This window comes from Mesoplodon densirostris, chromosome 8 (assembly GCF_025265405.1).
Source record: "Mesoplodon densirostris isolate mMesDen1 chromosome 8, mMesDen1 primary haplotype, whole genome shotgun sequence".
NCBI lineage: Eukaryota > Metazoa > Chordata > Mammalia > Artiodactyla > Ziphiidae > Mesoplodon > Mesoplodon densirostris.
The window spans coordinates 90,929,390-90,951,837 of NC_082668.1; the positions used below are offsets into that span (position 1 = coordinate 90,929,390).

A 22,448-nucleotide genomic window follows, 5' to 3' on the forward strand; every position below is an offset into this window, starting at 1 on the left:
CATCTTACAAAAATCTTTCTACCAAAGTGGTTAAATGAATAAACGATTGGCACTTCAAGGATTAAAAGTAACTTTTTTCCTTGAAATTGCAGTCACATAAAGATCTTGTTCCCCATGATGCTTTATAAAAGAAATATTACCATATTATGTAACAGATTTTATATTATGTCAGTGATAATGGCTTCTGTCTGAAACCGTATCTTAAATGGCCTTTGGTAGAGATGACAGAATCTCCTCCTTAGGGGACTCAGTCCTGATTGGTGTTCCAGGGCCACACACTCTTATTTCCAAGTTCAGTCCTGTCTTTTGCCTTTTAAACTGTATCTAGTCTTAGCAGTTCCTACTCCAGTGCTACATGTCATGTTATCACTTAGTGCTTATGATATGTTGGCACTGTGTACCCTGTATCCTTTAGAAATTGGTCAAAACAGTTTTACAGTGTAAATACCCTAGTTTCAAACTAGTGGTAACTTGGATTCATTTCTACATCATAATAAGACTTGCTATTAATACTAAATGAAAAAAATTGTTTTTTCTTAAAGCAATTTATGAAAATTAAAATGGTTCTTTAAAATGGAGATGAAACTGTTTTCAAAAAACAAATTTGCCCATTATCTACCAAATTATAAAAATATTTGGATAGAATTTTCTGCTTTCATATAAAACTAGTTAAAAGTGTCGAGAAGTCTGGTTTTGGAAAATATGCAGAATTTAGTTGGGATCTTTAAATCTAAATATCTACCAAGTCCTTCAAAACTGACTTATTTTTTTAAGTAATTCTTTAAATATGGTTATAAGAATTATGATTCTCTGGCATATTTCCATTGAATTAAATTTTTAGAAAAATTTCAAGTAGTGCATATGTACTTGAAAATTGTAATTAGTTTCTCTCTTTAAAGTTGCATTTTTAATGTAACCCTTATGTATTTCAGAATGCAATGAGAGCAACGATGGAGCATCACGCCGACAAAGGTGTTTACCCACCTATTCAAGTCCACGTCACACTGGGTAATGAGGATTTGACTGTGAAGGTAAATGCTGTTCTTTGTTTATTTTTAAAAATTGATGTACAGGCATGCACATATTTTCTAGAAGACAGTTTATTCTTAGGAGAAAGAAATTCTGTAACTAATTGATAATAAGCACATTGCTTCATTTATCTGGCAGGTTATGGAATATTCCCTTGAGTCTGTTTCTAGTCTGGTCCTTCATCCAGATGATTCAAGTTAAAGTAAATCCTGGAGACAGACAGTTTAGCAGCATCATGAATGTCCACTTTGGTATCTACTTTGATAAGTAAAATCTAAAATACTTGGATATTTGTAGTGTTACGTAGATAGTACATAATTTTTCATTTTTAAACAATGCTTTTTAATCTACTTTTGTTTCATTTGATTTTCATAGCAAATTTTGGTTATGAGCAAAGGTAATTTTATTCTCAATTTTACAGATATGAAACTAGACACAGTGATTAGCTCATTATTAGATGGCCAATAAATGACACAGGACAGTCTTTTGACCCGAGTGCCAGGCCTTCTCTACTACATTTTTCAGATAGTCCAGTTTCTTAGAGTATGATGATGTTTCTCTCTTTAAAATAGTCATTTAAAATTTTGTATTAAATTAATAAATGAAGAGCATATAAAAATCATATATGTCAGGTCCTTGCCATTTGTAGGTCACTACTCAGAGATAGTCTTTTAGTTAGTTCTTCTGGTATTTAGGTAGTTTAAAGTAGTATTCTAATATTGCTATTTCTGAAATTAGAAAATTTTAAATAGCTAACATCAGCTTTCAGTTATGGTAGCTGAGAAGTTAGCTCTCTTAGAGCATCTCCCCTCTTTCTCCTCCCCCAGCCTCAATTGCCATTTTCCTAGCATTTAAGTTCATACATGGAATTACAGACTAAAAATAATCATCTTGCAGAACTTTTGAAGGCATCTACTGCTCCTTTTTTTCTTAAGTGTACAATTCAGTGGTTTTTAGTATATTCACAAGGTTGTACAACCATACCACTGTCTAATTTCAGAACATTTTCATCACTCCCAAGAAAAAACTCAATGTTCGTTAGCAGTCACTCCCCATTTCCTCCTCTCCCCAGCCTTTGGCAACCACTAATCCACTTTCTGTGTATGGATTTCCCTGTTTTGGACATCTCATAAAAATGCAGTCATACAATATGTGGTCTTTTGTGACTGACTTCTTTCACTTAGTATAATATTATAGCATGTATCCATTCCTTTTTATGGCTGAATAATATTATGTTGAATGGGTATAAACATATTTTGCTTATTCATTCATGAGTTGATGGACATTTGGGTTGTTTTCATTTTTTGGTTTTTATGAATAACGCTGCCATTTGTGTACAAGTCTTCATGTGAACATTGGTTTTCAGTTCTCTTATGAATATACCTACAAGTTGAATTGCTTATAGGTAACTCTGTTTAACTTTTGAGGAATGCAAAACTCTTTTCCAAAGTGACTGTACCATTTTACATTTCCATCAGTAATGAATGAAAGTTCCAATTTTCCACATCCTTGCCAACATTTGTTATTGTCAGTCCTTTTGATTATAGCCATTCTAATGGGTGTAAGTGATATATATCTTCTTTGAAAAAATTTCAATTAAGATCCTTTGCTCAGTTTTTAAGTGAGTTGTCTTTTTATTGTTGAGCTATGAGTTCTGTTTATTTATTTTCTATCATAGATACTAGTCCCTAGTGAGATATATGATTTGCCAACATTCTCCCATTCTGTGGCTTATCTTTTCACTTTCATCATAGTGTTCTTTGGAACACAAAGGTTTTAATTTGGAAGAATTGCAGTTGTTCTATTTTTTCTTTTATTGCTTGTGCTTTCAGTGTCACATCTAAGAAGAAACCATTGCCTAATCCAAAATCACAAAAATTTATGCCTTTGTTTCTTTCTAAGAGTTTTATAGTTTTAGTTCTTATGTTTAGGTCTAATTTGATCTAATTTGAGTTAATTTTTATAAATGGTTTGAGGTAGGGATCCAGTTTCATTCTTTTGCACGTAGATATCCAGTTGTCCCAGTACCATTTGTGAAAAGACTTCTTTCTCCATTGAATTTTCATGTCATCCTGGTCAAAAATCAATTGCTTGTAAATGTATAGGTTTATTTCTGGATTCTCAATTCTATTCCATTGGTCAATAATCTCTCCTTAAGCACATTTTGATTATTATTGTTTTGTTGTAAGTTTTGAAATTGGCAAATGTGAGTCCTCAAACTTTGTTCTTCTCTTTCAAGGTTGTTTTGACTATTGTGGGTTCAATGCATTTTCATAAGAATTTTAGTATCAGCATGTCAGTTTCTGCAAGAAACACCAGCTTGAATTTTTATGGGGATCGTGTTCAATGTTTTAGATCAATTAAGTCTTCCAGTTCATGAACAACAGGATGTCTTTCCACTTATTTAGATCTCTTTAATTTCTTTCATCAGTGTTTTGTGATTTTCAGTGTACAAGTCTAACACGTATTTTGTTAAGTTTATTCTTTTTTTTTTTTTTTTTTTTTTTTTTTGCGGTACGCGGGCCTCTCACTGCCGTGGCCTCTCCCGTTGCGGAGCACAGGCTCCGGATGTGCAGGCTCAGCGGCCATGGCTCACGGGCCCAGCCGCTCCGCGGCATGTGGGATCTTCCCGGACCGGGGCACGAACCCGCGTCCTCTGCATCGGCAGGCAGACTCTCAACCACTGCGCCACCAGGGAAGCCCTAAGTTTATTCTTAATTATTTTATTCTTTTGGGGGCTACTGTAAATGGAATTGTTTTCTTAATTTCATTTTTGGATTGTATATTGCCAGTGTATAGGAATATAATTGATTTTTGTGTACTGATCTTGTATCCTGCAACCTTGTCAAACTCATTTATTAGTTTTCATAATTTTTTTGTGAACTCCTTAGGATTTTCTATACACAAGATCATGTCATCTGTAAATAGAAATAATTTTACTTCTTCCTTTCGAATCTGTTTTTTTTCCTTGCCTAATTGTGTGGCTAGAACCTCCAGTACAATGTTGAATACAACCAGTGTCCTTTTCTTTTTACTTATCTTGGGAAAGCTTTCAGTCTTTTTTTTTTTTTACTTTTATATGATGAACTTTTTAAAATTAATTTATTTTTGTCTGCATTGTGTCTTCTTTGCTGCGCACGGGCTTTCTCTAGTTGCAGTGAGTGGGGGATATTCTTTGTTACAGTGTGTAGGCTTCTCATTGAGGTGGCTTCTCTTGTTGCGGAGCACAGGCTCTAGGTGTGCGGGCTTCAGTAGTCATGGCACGTGGGCTCAGTAGTTGTGGCTCATGGGCTCTAGAGCTCAGGCTCAGTAGTTGTGGTATACAGGCCCAGCTGCTCCACGGCATGTAGGATCCTCCTGGACCAGGGCTTGAATCTGTGTCCCCTGCATTGGCAGGCGGATTCTTAACCACTGCACCACCAGGGAAGCCCCGGAGCTCAGTTATTAAGTGTATATATGTTTATAATTTTATATCTTCTTGACGTGTTGACCTTCTATCATTGTAAAATGTCCTTCTTTGTCTCTATTAACAATTTTTGACCTAAAGTGTATTTTATCCAATATTAGTATAACCATCCCAGCTCTCTTTTGGTTTGTTTTCATCGTGTATGTTTTTCCAGACTTTTTAACTTTGAACCCCTGTTTGTGTCTGAATCTAAAACATGTCTCTTGTAAACAGTATATGGTTTGATCATTTTTTTAAATCCATCCTGCCAATGTCCACCTTTTTTTTTTTTAATTAATTAAATAATTTATTTATTTATTTATTTATTTATTTATGGCTGTGTTGGGTCTTCATTTCTATGCGAGGGCTTTCTCTAGTTGTGGCAAGTGGGGGCCACTCTTCATTGCAGTGCGCGGGGCCTCTCACTATCACGGCCTCTCTTGTTGCAGAGCACAGGCTCCAGACGCACAGGCTCAGTAATTGTGGCTCACGGGCCTAGTTGCTCCGAGGCATGTGGGATCTTCCCAGACCAGGGCTCGAACCCGTGTCCCCTGCATTGGCAGGCAGATTCTCAACCACTGCGCCACCAGGGAAGCCCCTAATGTCCACCTTTTAATTGGACTGTTGAAGCCAGTTACATTTAACATAATAGTTGTTAATGTAGAATTTACATTTGCCATTTTATCATTTTTTTCTGTATATCTCATATCTTTCTTGATCTTTTATTTCACCATTACTGCTGCTTTTTTTGTTAAAGTGATACTTTTTAGTTTATCATTTTAATTTCCTTCTTGTTTTTTTAAAAATTATATTTCTTTGAGTTATTTTCTTAGTGGTTGTCCTGAGATTATACTTAATATTTATTTATAGCAATCTAGTTCAGATTATATACCAACTTAATTTCAATAGTATACACAGACTTTGATCCAGTATAGGTCTGTTCCCTCCCCCTCCCCATCCTTTGTGGTGTTATTGGCATATACATATACATGTCTTTATACATTGTATGCCCATCTACACAGATTTATAATTATCACTCTGTGCAGTCGTCTTTTAAATAATACAGGAGAAAAAAGTTATGAACAAAAAAATACACTTAAACCATCCTTTATATTTATCTATATGGTTACCTTTCCTGGTGCTCTTTCTTTATTCATGTGGATTTGATTTACTGTCTGTTGTTCTTTTATTTTAGGCAGAAGGATTCCCTTTCGTATTTGTTGATAGGGGCGGTCTACCAATGATGAACTCAGTTTTTGCTTATCTGAGACTGTCTCAATTTCTCCTTCATTTTTGAAGGATAATTTACTGGCTATGGAATTCTTGGTTGATAGTCTTTTTCTTTCTATATTCATTTCTTTGAATATGTTAATCCTACTGCCTTTTGGCCTTCATGGTTTCTGATGAGAAACCAGCTGTTAATCTTTTTAGAATCCTTTGTGTGTGATGAGTCACTTCTGTTGCTGCTTTTAAGATTCTTTCTTCTTGGCTTTTGACAGTTTGATTGTAATCTGTCCAGGTATGGATCTCTTTGAGTTTATTATGCTTGGAGTTTGAAGAGCTTCATCTTTTTCATCAAAATCAGGAAGTTTCAGTTATTATTTCTTCAAATATTCTTTTGTCCTTTTCTCTTTCTTCCTGGAATTCCCAATATGTGCATGTCAGTACACTTGATGGGAGTCTCACAGGTGTTTTTGATGCTTTGTTCTTTTTTTTTTCTGTTTCTCAGATGGGATGATTTCAGTTGACCTGTCATCACTATTGATGATTCTTTCTTACAAGTATTTAAGTCTGCTGTTGAGCCCTCCTAGTGAATTTTTTTGTTTTGGTTATTACACTTCTCAACTCCAGAATTTCTATTTAGTTCTCTTACATAATTTCTTTTTTTTTTTATTGCTATTCTTTATTTGGTGAGACATCATCCTCATACTTTACTTCTTTAGAAATGATTTCCTTTAGTTCTGTAAACATATTTAAAATAGCTGATTTGAAGTCTTTGTTTAGTAAATTTGAGTTTCCTCAGGTATAGTCTCTATTGATTCCTTTTTTACCCTTGTGTATAGAGCACACTTTCTTCCTTCTTTTCTTTGTATATCTTATAATTTCTGTTGAAAATTAAACATTTAAAATAACATGGAGACCTTCAAGATGGCAGAGGAGTAACATGTGGAGCCCACCTTCCTCCCCACAAATACATCAGAAATACATCTACATGTGGAACAACTCCTACAGAACACCTACTGAACGCTGGCAGTGGACCTCAGACTTTGCAAAAGGAAAGAAGCTCCCCACATACCTAGGTAGGGTAAAAGAAAAAAGAAAAAACAGTCAAAAGAATAGGGACAGGACCTGCACCTTGGGGAGGGAGCTGTGAAGGAGGAAAAGCTTCCACACACTAAGAAGCCCCTTCACTGGCGGAGACGGGGGGGTGGCGGGCGGCGGGGAGCTTCAAAGCCACGGAAGAGAGCGCAGCAATAGGGCTGCAAGGGCAGAGCAGAGAGATTCCTGCACAGAGGATCGGTGTCGACAAGCACTCACCAGCCTGAGGGGCTTGTCTGCTCACCTGCTGGGGCGAGTTGGGGCTGGGAGCTGAGGCTCAGGCTTCAGAGGTGAGACCTCAGGGAGAGGAATGGGGTTGGCTGCGTGAACACAGCCTGAAGGGGGTTAGTGCACCACAGCTAGCCGGGAGGGAGTCTGGGAAAAAGTCTGGAACTGCCTAAGAGGCAAGAGACCATTGTTTCGGGGTGTGTGAGGAGAGGGGATTCAGAGCACAGCCTAAACGAGCTCCAGAGATGGGCACGAGCTGCGGCTACCAGCGCGGACACCAGACATGGGCATGAAACGCTAAGGCTGCTGCTGCAGCCACCAAGAAGCCTGTGTGCAAGCACAGGTCACTATCAACATCTCCCCTCCCAGGAGCCTGTGCAGCCCGCCACTGCCAGGGTCCCGTGATCCAGGGACAACTTCCCCGGGAGAACACAGAGCACACCTCAGCCTGTTGCAGTGTTATGCCAGCCTCTGCTGCTGCAGGCTCACCCTGCATTTTGTACACCTCTCTCCCCACCAGCCTGAGTGAGCCAGAGCCCCCTAATCAGCTGCTACCTTAACCCTGTCCTGTCTGAGCGAAGAACAGACACCCTCAGGTGACCTACATGCAGAGGCAGGGCCAAATCCAAAGCTGAACCCCAGGAGTTGTGCAAACAAAGAAGAGAAAGGGAACAGAATAAAGAAAAAGAATGAAAAGAATTGAGGACACTCTCAGAGACCTCTGGGACAACATTAAAGGCACCAATATTCGAATTATGAAGGTTGCAGAAGAAGAAGAGAAAAAGAAACGGACTGAGAAAACATTTGAAGAGATTATAGTTGAAAACTTCCCTAATATGGGAAAGGAAACAGTTAATCAAGTCCAGGAAGCACAGAGAGTCCCATACAGGATAAATCCAAGGAGAAACATGCCAAGACACATAGTAATCAAACTATCAAAAATTACATACAAAGAAAATATATTAAAGCAGCAAGGGAAAAGCAACAAATAACATACAAGGGTATCCCTATAAGGTTAACAGCTGATCTTTCAGCAGAAACTCTGCAAGCCAGAAAGGAGTGGCAGGACATATTTAAAGTGATGAAAGGGAAAAACCTATAACCAAGATTATTCTACCCTGCAAGGATCTCATTGAGATTTGATGGAGAAATTAAAAGCTTTACAGACATGCAAAAGCTAAGAGAATTCAGCACCACCAAACCAGCTTTACAACAAATGTTAAAGGAACTTCTCTAGGCAGGAAACACAAGAGAAAGAAAAGACCTACAAAAGCAAACCCAAAACAATTAAGAAAATGGTAATAGGAACATACATCTCAATAATTACCTTAAATGTAAATGGATTAAATGCTTCAACCAAAAGACATAGACTGGCTGAATGGACACAAAAACAAGACCTGTATGTATGCTGTCCACAAGAGACCCACTTCATACCTAGGGACACATACAGACTGAAAGTGAGGGCATGGAAAAGATATTCCATGCAAATGGAAATCACAGGAAAGCTGGATTAACAATTTTCATATCAGACAAAATAGATTTTAAAATAAAGACTATTACAGGAGACAAAGAAGGACACTACATAATGATCAGGGGATCAATCCAAGAAGAAGATATAACAACTGTAAACATGTACCCAACATAGGAGCACCTCAATACATAAGGCAAATGGTAATGGCCATAAAAGGGAAAATCGACAATAACACAATCATAGTAGGGGACTTTAACACCCCACTTTCACCAATGGACAGGTCATCCAAAAGGAAAATAAATAACAAAACACAAGCTTTAAATGGTACATTAAACAAGGTGGACTTAATTGATATTTATACAACATTCCATCCAAAAACAACAGAATACACTTTCTACTCAAGTGCTCATGGAACATTCTCCAGGATAGTCCATATCTTGGGTCACAAATCAAGCCTTGGTAAATTTAAGAAAATTGAAATCATATCAAGTATCTTTTCTGACCACAACACTATGAGACTAGATATCAATTACAGGAAATAATCTGTAAAAAATACAAACACATGGAGTCTAAATAATACACTACTAAATAACCAAGATATTGCTGAGGAAATCAAAGAGGAAATCAGAAAATACCTAGAAACAAATGACAATGAAAACATGACGACCCAAAACCTATAGGATGCAGCAAAAGCAGTTCTAAGAGGGAAGTCTATAGCAATACAATCCTACCTTAAGAAACAAGAAACATCTCAAACAAAAAACCTAACCTTAACACCTAAAGCAATTAGAGAAAGAAGAACAAAAAACCCCCAAAGTTAGCAGAGGGAAAGAAATCATAAAGATCAGATCAGAAATAAATGATAAAGAAATGAAGCACACAATAGCAAAGATCAATAAAAAAGCTGGTTCTTTGAGAAGATAAACAAAATTGATAAACCATTAGCCAGACTCATCAAGGAAAAAAGGGAGAAGACTCAAATTAATAGAATTTGAAATGAAAAAGAAGTAACAACTGACACTGCAGAAATACAAAGGATCATGAGAGATTACTACAAGCAACTCTATGCCAATAAAATGGACAACCTGGAAGAAATGGACACATTCTTAGAAAAGCACAATCTTCCAAGACTGAACCAGGAAGAAACAGAAAATATAAAATCACAAGCACTGAAACTGAGACTGTGATTAAAAATCTTCCAACAAACAAAAGCCCAGGACCAGATGGCTTCACAGGCAAACTCTATCAAACATTTAGAGAAGAACTAACACCTATCCTTCTCAAACTCTTCCAAAATATAGCAGAGGGAGGAACACTCCCAAACTCATTCTACGAGACCACCATCACCCTGATAGCAAAACCAGACAAAGATGCCAAAAAGAAAGAAAACTACAAGCCAATATCACTGATGAACATAGATGCAAAAATCCTCAACAAAATACTAGCAAACAGAATCCAACAGCACATTAAAAGGATCATACACCATGAACAAGTGGGGTTTATTCCAGGAATGCAAGGATTCTTCAATATATGCAAATCAATCAATGTGATACAACATAGTAACAAACTGAAAGATAAAAACCATGTGATCATCTCAATAGATGCAGAAAAAACTTTCGACAAAATTCAGCACTCATTTATGATAAAAACCCTCCAGAAAGTAGGCATAGAGGGAACTTACCTCAACATAATAAAGGTTATGTATGACAAACCCACAGCGAACATCATTCTCAGTGGTGAAAAACTGAAACCATTTCCTTGAAGGTCAGGAACAAGACAAGGTTGTGCACTCTCACCACCGTTATTTTACATAGTTTTGGAAGTTTTAGCCACAGCAATAGAGAAGAAAAAAGAAATGAATGGAATCCAAATCGGAAAAGAAGAAGTAAAGCTGTCACTGTTTGCAGATGACATGATACTATACATAGAGAATCCTAAAGATGCTACCAGAAAACTACCAGAGCTAATCAATGAATTTGGTAAAGTAGCAGGATACAAAATTAGTGCACAGAAATCTCTTGCATTCCTATACAGTAATGATGAAAAATCTGAAAGAGAAATTAAGGAAATACTCCCATTTACCACTGCAACATAAAGAATAAAATACCTAGGAATAAACCTACCTAATGAGACAAAAGACTTGTATGCAGAAAACTATAAGACACTGATGAAAAAAATTAAAGATGGTACAAACAGATGGAGAGATATACCATATTCTTCGATTGGAAGAATCCACATTGTGAAAATGACTCTACTACCCAAAGCAATATACAGATTCAATGCAATCCCTATCAACTACCAATAGCATTTTTCACAGAACTAGAACAAAAAATTTCACAATTTGTATGGAAACACAAATGACCCCGAATAGCCAAAGCAATCTTGAGAACGAAAAATGGAGCTGGTGGAATCAGGCTCCTGCACTTCAAACTATACTACAAAGCTACAGTAATCAAGACAGTATGGTACTGGCAAAAAAACAGAAATACAGATCAATGGAACAGGATAGAAAGCCCAGAGATAAACCCACACACATATGATCACCTTATCTTTGATAAAGGAGGCAAGAATATACAATGGAGAAAAGACAGCCTCTTCAATAATTGGTGCTGGGAAAACTGGACAGCTACAAGTAAAAGAATGAAATTAGGACACTCCCTAACACCATACACAAAAATAAACTCAAAATGGATTAAAGACCTAAATGTAAGACCAGACACTATCAAACTCTTAGAGGAAAACACAGGAAGGACACTCTGACATAAATCACAGCAAGATCCTTTTTGAACCACCTCCTAGAGAAATGGAAATAAAAACAAAAATAAGCAAATGGGACCTAATGAAACTTAAAATTGCTTTTGCACAGCAAAGGAAACCACGAACAAGATGAAAAGACAACCCTCAGAATGGGAGAAAATATTTACAAATGAAGCAACTGACAAAGGATTAATCTCCAAAATTTACAAGCAGCTCATTATCAAAAAAACAACCCAATCCAAAAATGGTCAGAAGACCCAAAAAGACACTTCTCCAAAGAAGATATACAGATTGCCAACAAACACGTGAAAGGATGTGCAACATCACTAATCATTAGAGAAATGCAAATCAACTACAGTGAAGTATCACCTCACACCAGTCAGAATGGCCATCATCAAAAAATCTACAAACAATAAATGCTGGAGAGGGTGTGGAGAAAAGGGAACCCTCTTGCACTGTTGGTGGGAATGTAAATTGATACAGCCAGTATGGAGGTTCCTTAAAAAACTAAAAATAGAACTACCATATTACCCAGCAACCCCACTCCTGGGCGTATACCCTGAGGAAACCATAATTCAAAAAGAGTCATGTACCACAGTGTTCATTACAGCTCTATTTATAATAGCCAGGACATGGAAGCAACCTAGGTGTCCATTGACAGATGAATGGATAAAGAAGATGTGGCACATATATACAATGGAATATTAGCCATAAAAAGAGACGAAATTGAGTTATTTGTAGTGAGGTGGATAGACCTAGAGTCTGTCATATAGAGTGAAGTAAGTCAGAAAGAGAGAAACAAATACCATATGCTAACGCATATATATGGAATCTAAAAAAAAAAAAAAGGTCCTGAAGAACCTAGGGGCAGGACAGGAATAAAGACTCAGATGTAGAGAATGGACTTGAGGACACGGGGAGGGGGAAGGGTAAGCTGAGATGAAGTGAGAGAGTGGCATGGACATATATACACTACCAAATGTAAAATAGACAGCTAGTGGGAAGCAGCCATATAGCACAGGGAGATCAGCTCAGTGCTTTGTGTTCATCTAGAGGGGTGGGATAGGGAGGGTGGGAGGGAGACACGAGAGGGAGGGGATATGGGGATATATGCATATGTATAGCTGATTCAGTTTGTTATACAGCAGAAACTAACACAGCAGTGTAAAGCAATTATACTCCAATAAAGATATTTTTTTAAAAAAAGACCATAACCAAAAAAAATGAGTCATGTTGATAGTAGGAACCCCTGATGGGATGTGATGGGAAGAGCACTTTACCTCTGTGGTCTTCCTTCCCCAAACCCTTTACGCCAGTCAAGCCATGAGCAAAACATCAAACAGATCCCAGCTGAGAGACGGTCTATGAAATACTCTCCAGAACTCCTCAAAACTCTGAAAGGTTATCAGAAACAAGGAAAGTCTGAGAAACTATCATAGCCAAGAGAAGCCTAAGGAGACATTTACCTGACAATCAAACGTAATGGGGTGTCCTGTTATGGAAAAAAAGGCATAATGTGAACAAAATGTGGACTTTAGTTAATAATCACATATCACTATTGGTTCATTCATTGTTACACGTGTACTATATTAGTGTAAGATATTAATAAAGAAAATTGGGTGTGGTGTAAAAAAATATATATATTATGCAACAACTCTGAAGATCAGTTACTTTCCAGGTCCCTAAAGTTGTTGATGGTAGTTGTTTGTTTGGTGACTTTTCATTATAAAACTAATTCTATAATGTCTATATTCTTTGTTGTGTGTGCTTTCTGCTTAGTAGTCAACTAATCATTGGACTGAGGTTTCTTTAAATGCCTTCTCCCAGTCTTTTTCAAGAGACTCTGTGTGCGTATTGGGGCACACCTTCAATGTTTAGCCCGGCAGTTGACAACTCTGAATTAACCTTCAGGTTCTGCTTGTACAGAGCCTCAAGGTCAGTCAGAGGTGAAGGATTAGGACCCTCTTAGGTTCTTCCTGAACATAGCCCTGGGCATGAGCATGATCTTCTATATTTCAGGATATCCTTGAGCTTTTCTAAGCCCCTATGGACATCTCATTCCTTAGCTTTTCCTACTAAGTTTTTTGGGTAGCCTATTATTTGCCTTAACTGTCGTAGACTGCCTCAGGCAGCTGTCTAATTAATTAGTTACCTCTAAGTGTTTTTGACAAGTGTTTCTGAGGATGGGGGGTACGTGCACGGAAGCCTTTTTTGCACTGGGGGGCACAGAATCAGGTCAGAGAAAGATAGTCTTCCCAGTGGCTGCCAGGCAACTCTGGTTGCAAGTTGTTGATGGGTGGGGGAATGGGACGTGGGAATAAGCCAAGTTAAAATACCACAAAGCTCATTATTGTTTTTCTTGAGTCAATACTCTCCAGATTGCTACAAGCCTTTGGTTAATTTCCAGAGTCCTAGCAATTTTTGCCTTTTTGCTTTGGTGCTTTGATGGAGGACGTTTTGGAGGTCCTTTCTCCACTGTTTCTGCTGACGTCACTCCTGCTATTCCTTTTGAGAAGACTTATGCTTATTCCAATTCCTGTTCCTTTGTAAGTGACCAGCTATAAGTGACAGGTTTTGTTGTTTTCTTTGTTTAATTGGAGTTTTTAAGATCTTCAGCTCTGTTCTGAAATTTCATAATGATGTGACTTGATGTGAGCCTTTTTGTACCCATTGAGCTGGGTCCTTTAGAATTTCCACTGTTTCTTTGAAATACTTTCTTCTTTACTGTTTCTCTTTCTGATAGTCATATTTCAAAGATGTTGGACTTTGTGAAATGGCCCTCTGATTTTTATCTTTTCTTCTTGTTTTTTATATCTTGAACTTTTCATTCTACTTTGAGATTTCTTTGACTTTGAATTTCCAACTCCTCTATTGAATTCTTATTTCTATTATAAATTTCCCAGGAACTTTTTTCTTATTCCTTTTTTTTTGTAGTATTCTGTTCTGGTTTCATCTTTTTTTAAAATCACTCTGAGAATAGTGATATTAGTTGTTTTTTAAAAAATTAAAATGCTTCAGCTCTCTGTACTGTTTCCTCTGAATTCTTTTCTGTTTATCCCTCTTGGCTATTCATATAAAAGAATGAGGCACAAATAAATATATGGGAATATTCTCTGCTGAAAAAGTAATGTGAATGTGTCACTTTTTTCCAGTCCAGATGCTAATGTGTCCCTATTTTTTGGTTAGTTATGTGTTAGCTACTTGCTTATTAAGGTCTGTTTGATTCAAAATAAGTCCCATATGTCTTCTGCTTTGGGGCATCAGTTGTGCTGCCGCATGATCTTTCTCATACCTTTTTCTGTTTGTGTTTCCTGTGCTTTAGCATGCTGGTCTGCAGCTGCTTTCCATTACTTGTGGTCATCCATCACTGTATGGATCAAGGTTCACTGAGCTCTTCAGCACTCATCAGTGACTCATTCTGTGCTGGGGGACAGGCTTTGCTTAGGGACTCTGTCTGGTATAAAGAAAGGTTCATAATAACCCAGCAATTCCATTCCTGGGTATATGCCCCAAAAGCTTGAAAACAGGTATTTAAGCAAAAACTTATACATGAGTGTTCATAGAAACATTATTCACAGTAGCCAAAATCTAGAAACAACCCAGATGTTCATCGGCTGACGAATAGATCAACAGAAATGTGGTACATCCATACAATGGAATATTATTTGGCCATAAAGGGAATGAGGTATTGGCTCATGCTACAACATGGATGCTACAACATTGACAACAATATGCTAAGTGAAAGAAACTAATCACAAAACGCCACCCATTATGATTTAATGTATATGAAAAGTCCAGAATAGACAAATATATAGGGACAAGAGATACATTAGTGGTTGCTTAGGAGTGTAATCAGTAAAGAGCCTGTGGTTTCATGAAAATACTCTAAAATTGACTGTGGTGGTGGTTGTACATACCTGTGAATGGAGGCATACCTTGTCTTATGATGCTTCACTCTATTGTACTTTGCAGCATTATTGTAAAAAACTGAAGGTTTGTGGCAACCCTGCGTTGAGCAAGTCTGTTGGCATCATTTTACGAACAGCGTTTGCTCACTTCATTTCTCTGTGTCACATTTTGGTAATTCTTGAAAATTTCAAACTTCTTCATTATTGTGTTTATTATAGCAATCAGTGATCTTTGCTATTCTAATTGTTTTTTGTTTTATATTTTTAAATTAATGTTTATGTACATTTTTTTAGACATACTGCTGTTGCACACTTAATAGACTACAGGATAAGTGTAAACATAATTTTATAGGCACTAGGAAACCAGAAAACTCAAGTGACTCGTTTTATTGTGATATTTGCTTTATTGTGGTATCTGGACCTGAACTCACAATATCTGACAGGTATGCCTGTATGTTAAAAACCATTGAGTTGTATACTTTAAATGGGTGAATAGTATGGTATGTGAATTATATTTCCATAAAGCTGTTTAAAAAAAGAAAGGCTTATAAGGGTTTTGAACAGACTGTTCCAGAAGCTTCTGTACAAGTCCTTAGCTATATCAGGCTCTCCTCACATCCAGGTCACATGAGTGCATCTGCTCTTGTTAGCACTTTCCATGTTAAATGCTTGCTTTAATTTTCTTCAGTAGAGCTTTCATCCCCATCACTTACTCTAGACTTTTCAGGATCAAGGCCTGGATTTTTTTTTCCCCAATTCTTTTAGCTTGTTGAAATTATTGACATTTTTTTTTACTTTTTATCCCTCTGCTAAAAATCCTGTGAAAGAATTGTTTTTTTCTGACTTACAAGTCTAGCTACTGTTTCAGATTTGGTGTTTGGTCTATATCGAGTAAATAACATAAGTGTTATAGCCACATGTCTTATAAATTAAAACTTAACTGTCTTGATTCATTCACTGTTGGCAATTTTACAAACCGGACCTTAAAAAGCTGTTGAATAAGAAACTTCAGGAGCTATGGGTGAATTCAGGATTAGTAAATTTCCTGCCTTCAGACCTGTCATCAAGTTAGTAGTGGTTCATTTCCTGTGGACCTGAAAATCCACATATATTAGCCCAGGGAGCCTAGTGTTATGGGAAACAGGACGTTAGGGATGGCAGGTCTCAGATGACATTGAGAGGTGGTGATTTCATGCGCTGAGGAGAAAATTTTCAAAGTAATTGGCAAACTTCTCTTCCTCTGCCTTCCTGTTGACATTACTCCACACTGCCCTTCTCTTTCACAATCTCTTTCCTTTTCCTTGGTGTAGGCTTATGTTTCTATGATTCTTGACTTTTTCTTCAAATAATCTTTAGAGTTTTTCAGTTTTCACATCTCTTTCTCAATATATTTGTCATCAGAGTGCCATTCTTCTTGTCTTAAATACATGCAGACCAAACATGTCTGTCTGTCTCTCCGTTATTCCCTCTGTCCCTTTTTCCCAAAGAACTCAGGTTCTGTTATAATACCTGTTACAATTCTCTTGGAGACTCTTTTGACCACTTCAAAAATGTACTGGTTCCAGTTTATTGCATTTTTGGCTGCAAAGCAAAAGCAGTTACCTTTATCAATTTTTAACTATTTCCATGGCTTAGATTACCCCTTCACCTCTATTGAGATGACACTTCTCAGAGTCACCCCTGGCCTTTCTTTTCCACTCTCTGCTTGTATCATACTAACCTATGGCTAGAAATCACTTCTTGTTCATACCTGCTGGATTGCTGTAGTGTTTCTGACCAAAAGGTTAAGGAAAATCAGGAAATATTTATTGAAGTGTACCTTTTTATCTTGGTATCTAATGTGTTGTTTACTTCATATTTATAGAACCACACTTGACTCATATTACCAGTAAATGTGCAGCAGAGCATTAAATTAGAGGATGAATAATTAACAAATTGATGGATCTCAGAAAATACCCAGAGCCCTTCATTCATCTTACTAAAATGAATCTCTTCACAGGGCTTGAATTCACAGCCAAGAACAATTTCAAGCATAATGCTACATATACAAGTTCTTAATAAAGTTCTTGTATATTTTTATACTGTAGTTATCTAATTATAGACATCAGAGGCCAGTCTTCAAATGATATTTCAAAGCAGATTTGTATTTTAAAAATTAAAATAGCTATGAATTTCCATTGTGAGAGTAATAGATGTACACATAAATTTTTTAGAGACTATATAAAAACTCAGCTATAAGCCATTCAAATTGGCTTTTTAATACATATCATTCCATACAGTTTTTATCTGTATATCTATATACATTTGTTAAAAGTAGGTTTGTATCTCACAACCATGTTAATATTATAGATAGAATCAATTTAGATTTTGTGACAAGGGAAAATGGCTGAAGTAGATTAGAAGATAAGCTGTACGATAGCTAGGAAAACAAGTCCATGTTAACTGAAGGAAAACAATGAAGACAATCTAAATAAATTACTAAATTCAATCTACCATATGATTTGAGTTGGAAAATGACATAAGAACAATGTAAAGAACTATGTCCTTTATAACTCACCAGAAAGTTGTCTGGGAGACTATGCTGTGAAATTACTTGTAGATGAGACTCTAAAACACAATGAAATGGTTCTGTTTTTTTCCTTCCTGAAAATGGAAATTATACTTTTTTTTTTCCATATTAGAGGTAATTGTGGAAAAAAATTAAGAAACTAAAACCCCAAAAGAAGAAAGTCACTCAAAATTCCATTGACAATAGAATTATATTTCGTTAGACTTCTTTATAATTTTTGCAGAATTAGAATGTCATAAATGCTTCTCCATTTTTTTTTTTGCTACTTAGCAATATTTTATGAGCCTCTCATGCCAGTACATACGGTTCTACCTAATATTTAGTGGCGAAATAGTATTCTGTTTTAGAATGTGTGTTAGTTTACTTAAATAGCCCCCTATTTAGGTGGTAATCCAGTTTTAGCTGTTCTACACAGTGCTGTGATGGATATTCTCATACATACTTAGCATGCTTTTTGGATTATTTTCTCAGGATAAACATTGTTGTGTCAAAGGGTACATGCATGTTTCATCTGGTTGCCAAACTGCCTGACAGAAAGGAATTACAAATTTATTGTTACATCCAAGATAAGCTAAGCCTATGCCCCATTGTGTGCTGTACTGCATCATTAGTGTGACTGCATAATTACACAAAGCCACAGCATTGAAATTTGTATTACAGTGGAGTTCCTTATGTCTTAGAATTCTACATATTAAAGGGGTTAAGTCCAGCAGTGAGGGAAGTGTTTACATTCGCAACTTGGATTGCATGGTATTCATGTTGGAAAGCAGAGCTTTTCAGCCAGCAGTTAAATGGTGACACAGCATGTGTTGGTATTTTGCTGTTTCTGGGACTTGGTGACAGGCCATGATCCTTTATTACCTTAGATGAGTGACCGAGGAGGTGGTGTTCCTCTGAGGAAAATTGACCGACTCTTCAACTACATGTATTCAACTGCACCCCGGCCTCGTGTTGAGACGTCCCGAGCAGTGCCCTTGGTATGTGATCAAGAAATTGTGAAGCAGGTTTTTGTGACTTGTCATAAAATAATTTACCACATAAATCAGTTAAGCCATTGTGTAGGTTTCACCACAAGGACGAAAGGAAGCTATTAGGGGGGAAAAAAACCCACTTTCCTCTGAATTTATAGTTTTTAAAATGCTTTTTTTTTTTTAATGATAAGAGCATAGGACAAGGAGTACGGTTTTAGAGTTCTTGTTGCCAAGGTTAATAGTGGTGTGTCAGTAGTTTCCATGTGGTAAACCACACTTTGATATACTATCTCTAATGTGAAGCCTAAATTACCAGCTTTACTAGTACTTGGTTTAATCTTCAGTGTTTGTTTGTTTTTTCCCCTCAAGTACTTGTAATTAGAAAGATTACATGTTTTGAGACTGAGAAGTATGACTAGAGCTCTGATCAGTTTACCTGCCAACCTGAAAATGGCTCAAATGATAATTGCGTTGATGGGTTTTTTAATTGATCATAGTCACCTATTTTCAGGTTTTAATAAGGTTAGCTTTTGAATGGACTCATTCATGGTCCTGCAACACCCAGAAAAGCACTTCGCCAGATCTATTACCTGTAATTCTGGAAAAACTCTTGTTCTTCCAGGCTTTGAAGGTTCTCTGGCATATACACTGGAGTTATGCTGTAACATGATTACAAACAGTATAAGATGGGTCTATTTTAGACTCTTTCCTAGGAAGTTACTAAAAGGACTTCATTCTAATTGCACAGCACATTCTAGTTACACAGCACAGATTCTGTAGCTACAACTGTAATACAGTTCACATCTTACCAAACTTTTAAAATGATTGCTCTAGGAATGTGCTTTTCAAGTTGAGATATGGGTAGGCATCCATGTGCTGTGGGACAGAAAAGGTCAGATAAACACTAGTATCTTCTTAGATTCTGATTTTACTCTAAGAAGTGGAGAAAAGGGATATGCTGCTTTTGTAGTGAACAAACATTGTAGAATTTTTGTGGAGAGCAGCATAGTGTACTAGTCCAGACTATGAATCTAAACTGTCTGGTCCATTCTCAGCTGTACTACATCCTAGCTGTGTAGCCTTAGGAATATTTTTGACCTTTCAATACCATAGTTTCCCCATCTTTAAATTTTGAATTATGGACTTCCCTGGAGGTCCAATAGTTAAGACTCTGTGCTTCCACCGCAGGGGGTACGGGTTCGATCCCTGGTTGGGGAACTAAAATCCCACATGCAGCGTGGTGTGGCAAAAAAAAAAAATCGAATTATTATAAAGATTGAGTTAATATATCTAAAATACTTTTTTATAGTACCTGGCACATAGTAAATGCCATGTAAGTGTTTGTTTAGGATGCAAAATTTACTTGAGTTTTTAAGAAAACAGGAGGCTTGATGTGGCACAGGCTGCCCATACATCTACACAGCCTTACTGAGGGTAAGCCTATTGTTAAGCTTTTACAGAGCCTCATTCCTGATGTCATGACCCCTTTGTAAGTGGACCCAGTAGGCAAGCACTGGCGCAGCTGGGGAAAGGCTGCTTGACCTCCACAGGAGTGGTCATCAGGTCATACCTGATTACTGAGAGCTTCCTCCACGTGGATGCCTTCTGGTGGGCATCTACATGGATGGAATGTCTTCACACTGTAAGCCTCTTCAGAGAGGACTGTCCACACTTCCCTCTTCCAGACCTTCTCTGTTAATCCAGTTTTGTTCTTTCCAAGTCTCTGACCAGCCAGCCCGTTTGCCACTGCCCATGGTCCATGTAGGTGTTCCACTTTGAATTCCACCCACTGGTAGGATTTGCTTTCACTCCTGTCCTTCAGGCCCGGCCCTGAGAGGGGCTGTAGTGAAAGGGCAGTCCCCTTTTGGCTGGTGTGGGACACTGTAGATCCAGCAGTGGACCAGGCCCATGCTGTTTTACTTTTATGTTAACTACTTACAGGGGAAGCCTGATGGGTCCACAGGTGTGGTAGGTTCAGGGAGAGGCAGTGATAAAGTAGATCAGGTACCATGGGATCCTGAGCCACCTGCTCATGCAGTTTTCCTGGGGCCATTTCTAGAGCCACTTAATGTATCAGTCAGGGTCCCACCTGGAAAGAGATAGCTCAAATGATAATTCAAGGAAGGCTTATCTATGAAGAGACAAATGATAGAAATAGGGGTGGGATAGCACAGGAATCCTGGCTAGCAGCAGCAGAGCTGTCACCACCCTGACTCAAAGGGAGAAGGAGAAGATAGCAGAACCCAGAAGGGAAAGTTGCAGAGCAGCTGCTTACTCTCCAGGGACCTAGCCTGCCCAGGGGAAGCAACCTCAGTGAGAAAGAAGCAGGGGATGAATACCCTGACTTGACTCCCTTGGAACTCCTACTGGGTTCCCCATTGGCTATACCCACTGGAACCAGAGGGCACAGAAATCCACTGACATCAGTTCAGATCAGCCTCCCAGGGCAAGGAGAAATGTGGAGAATGGATAGTTGATTTGGAGGGGTAAACAGAAACTCTGGTTTAAAAAAATCAAGTAATACATGATAGAGGTAGATAAGGCCAGAGCCTGGATTTGTTAATAGCACTGATTCCTGAATCCACATACACTCTTTACTGAAGTACTATATGGAACGTCATTGAACATCTGAGTTGGTGATAAAACCCTTTTTTACATTTATCCAAATGTTCTTCTTTGTATTAAAGAATTGGTAGGATTTATCCAGGTAAAGAAGGCCATTCCAGATACTGGGAACAGACACAGATGTGAAAAATAACATGATCTGTTTGAGGGACTTAAGAGCAGGAGATTTACTTCAGCTGGACTGGAGAGTAGGTGGAGAGACCTGATCTTACAGTCTTGAAAGCTCTTTAGAAGCTTGGATTTTTAGGCAGTGGGTCGGGATGATGGAGGTGGGGTGGGTTTTGAGGTGCTTCGAAGATTTTTAAGCAGGGGAAGTGACCTGTCAGTGAGAATTAAAAGAGAACTATTAGGGATCTCTTCAGGTTCAGAACATGGGCTGCAGTTCATGGTGTGAGGCCATGACATAGATCTGTTAGGCTGCCACCAGGCTCTTTCTACTCTTGCTCCTGAGAGAGGCCATGTTTTATATAGTATCACCAAAAGCAGTATTGGGATGCTCTGGAGCAGGGCAATAAAGAAGAGAAGAAATGTGCTTCTTCTAGACCCCCATAGGTCGTTTTATACAAATAAGAATAATGAGAAATTTTAAATGACCAGAGGGAAGCCATCTAATGCAGTACTCAACTGGGCTGCAGCTTGATCATTTTTAATACTTAAGTATTAACTGATCTTTTAGATGCGGGCTCTGATAGCCCTGGGATACTCCAATAACGTTTATTTTAATTAGAGAAGTATTTCAGTATGTGGCTTTCCGAATAGAATTTCATTTTTCTCATCAAACAGGCTGGTTTTGGTTACGGATTGCCCATATCACGCCTTTATGCACAGTACTTCCAAGGAGACCTAAAGCTGTATTCCCTAGAGGGCTATGGGACAGATGCGGTTATCTACATTAAGGTAATGACCATAGTCTTCTGGACTTAATGATACTTCATTGATTATAAGATGCCAGCATTTAACTGTAATGAAATTTTCTTCTACCTCGTGCTATTAAAATATAAAAGTTTTTATAACAAGGATCTCATCTGTTTTGACAAATGATCTCTTTGACTATAGGTAAGAAATGCTCATCTATAATGATCAGGACTTTGTTAATAGAAAAAAAAACTGGGTTAAAGTGGGGAGT

At 37.6% G+C, this 22,448-nt stretch overlaps 1 protein-coding gene across 1 annotated transcript in view; it reads left to right on the top strand.

Annotated features, from left to right (window-relative positions):
• PDK1 (pyruvate dehydrogenase kinase 1) overlaps positions 1-22,448 on the top strand; it is a 39,775-nt gene that overhangs the window by 11,617 nt on the left and 5,710 nt on the right. Inside the window, exons 8-10 of the mRNA XM_060106413.1 lie at positions 933-1,031; positions 18,593-18,703; positions 22,106-22,219. Coding sequence (XP_059962396.1) covers positions 933-1,031; positions 18,593-18,703; positions 22,106-22,219 — 324 coding nt within the window. The remainder of the gene's footprint in view (positions 1-932; positions 1,032-18,592; positions 18,704-22,105; positions 22,220-22,448) is intronic.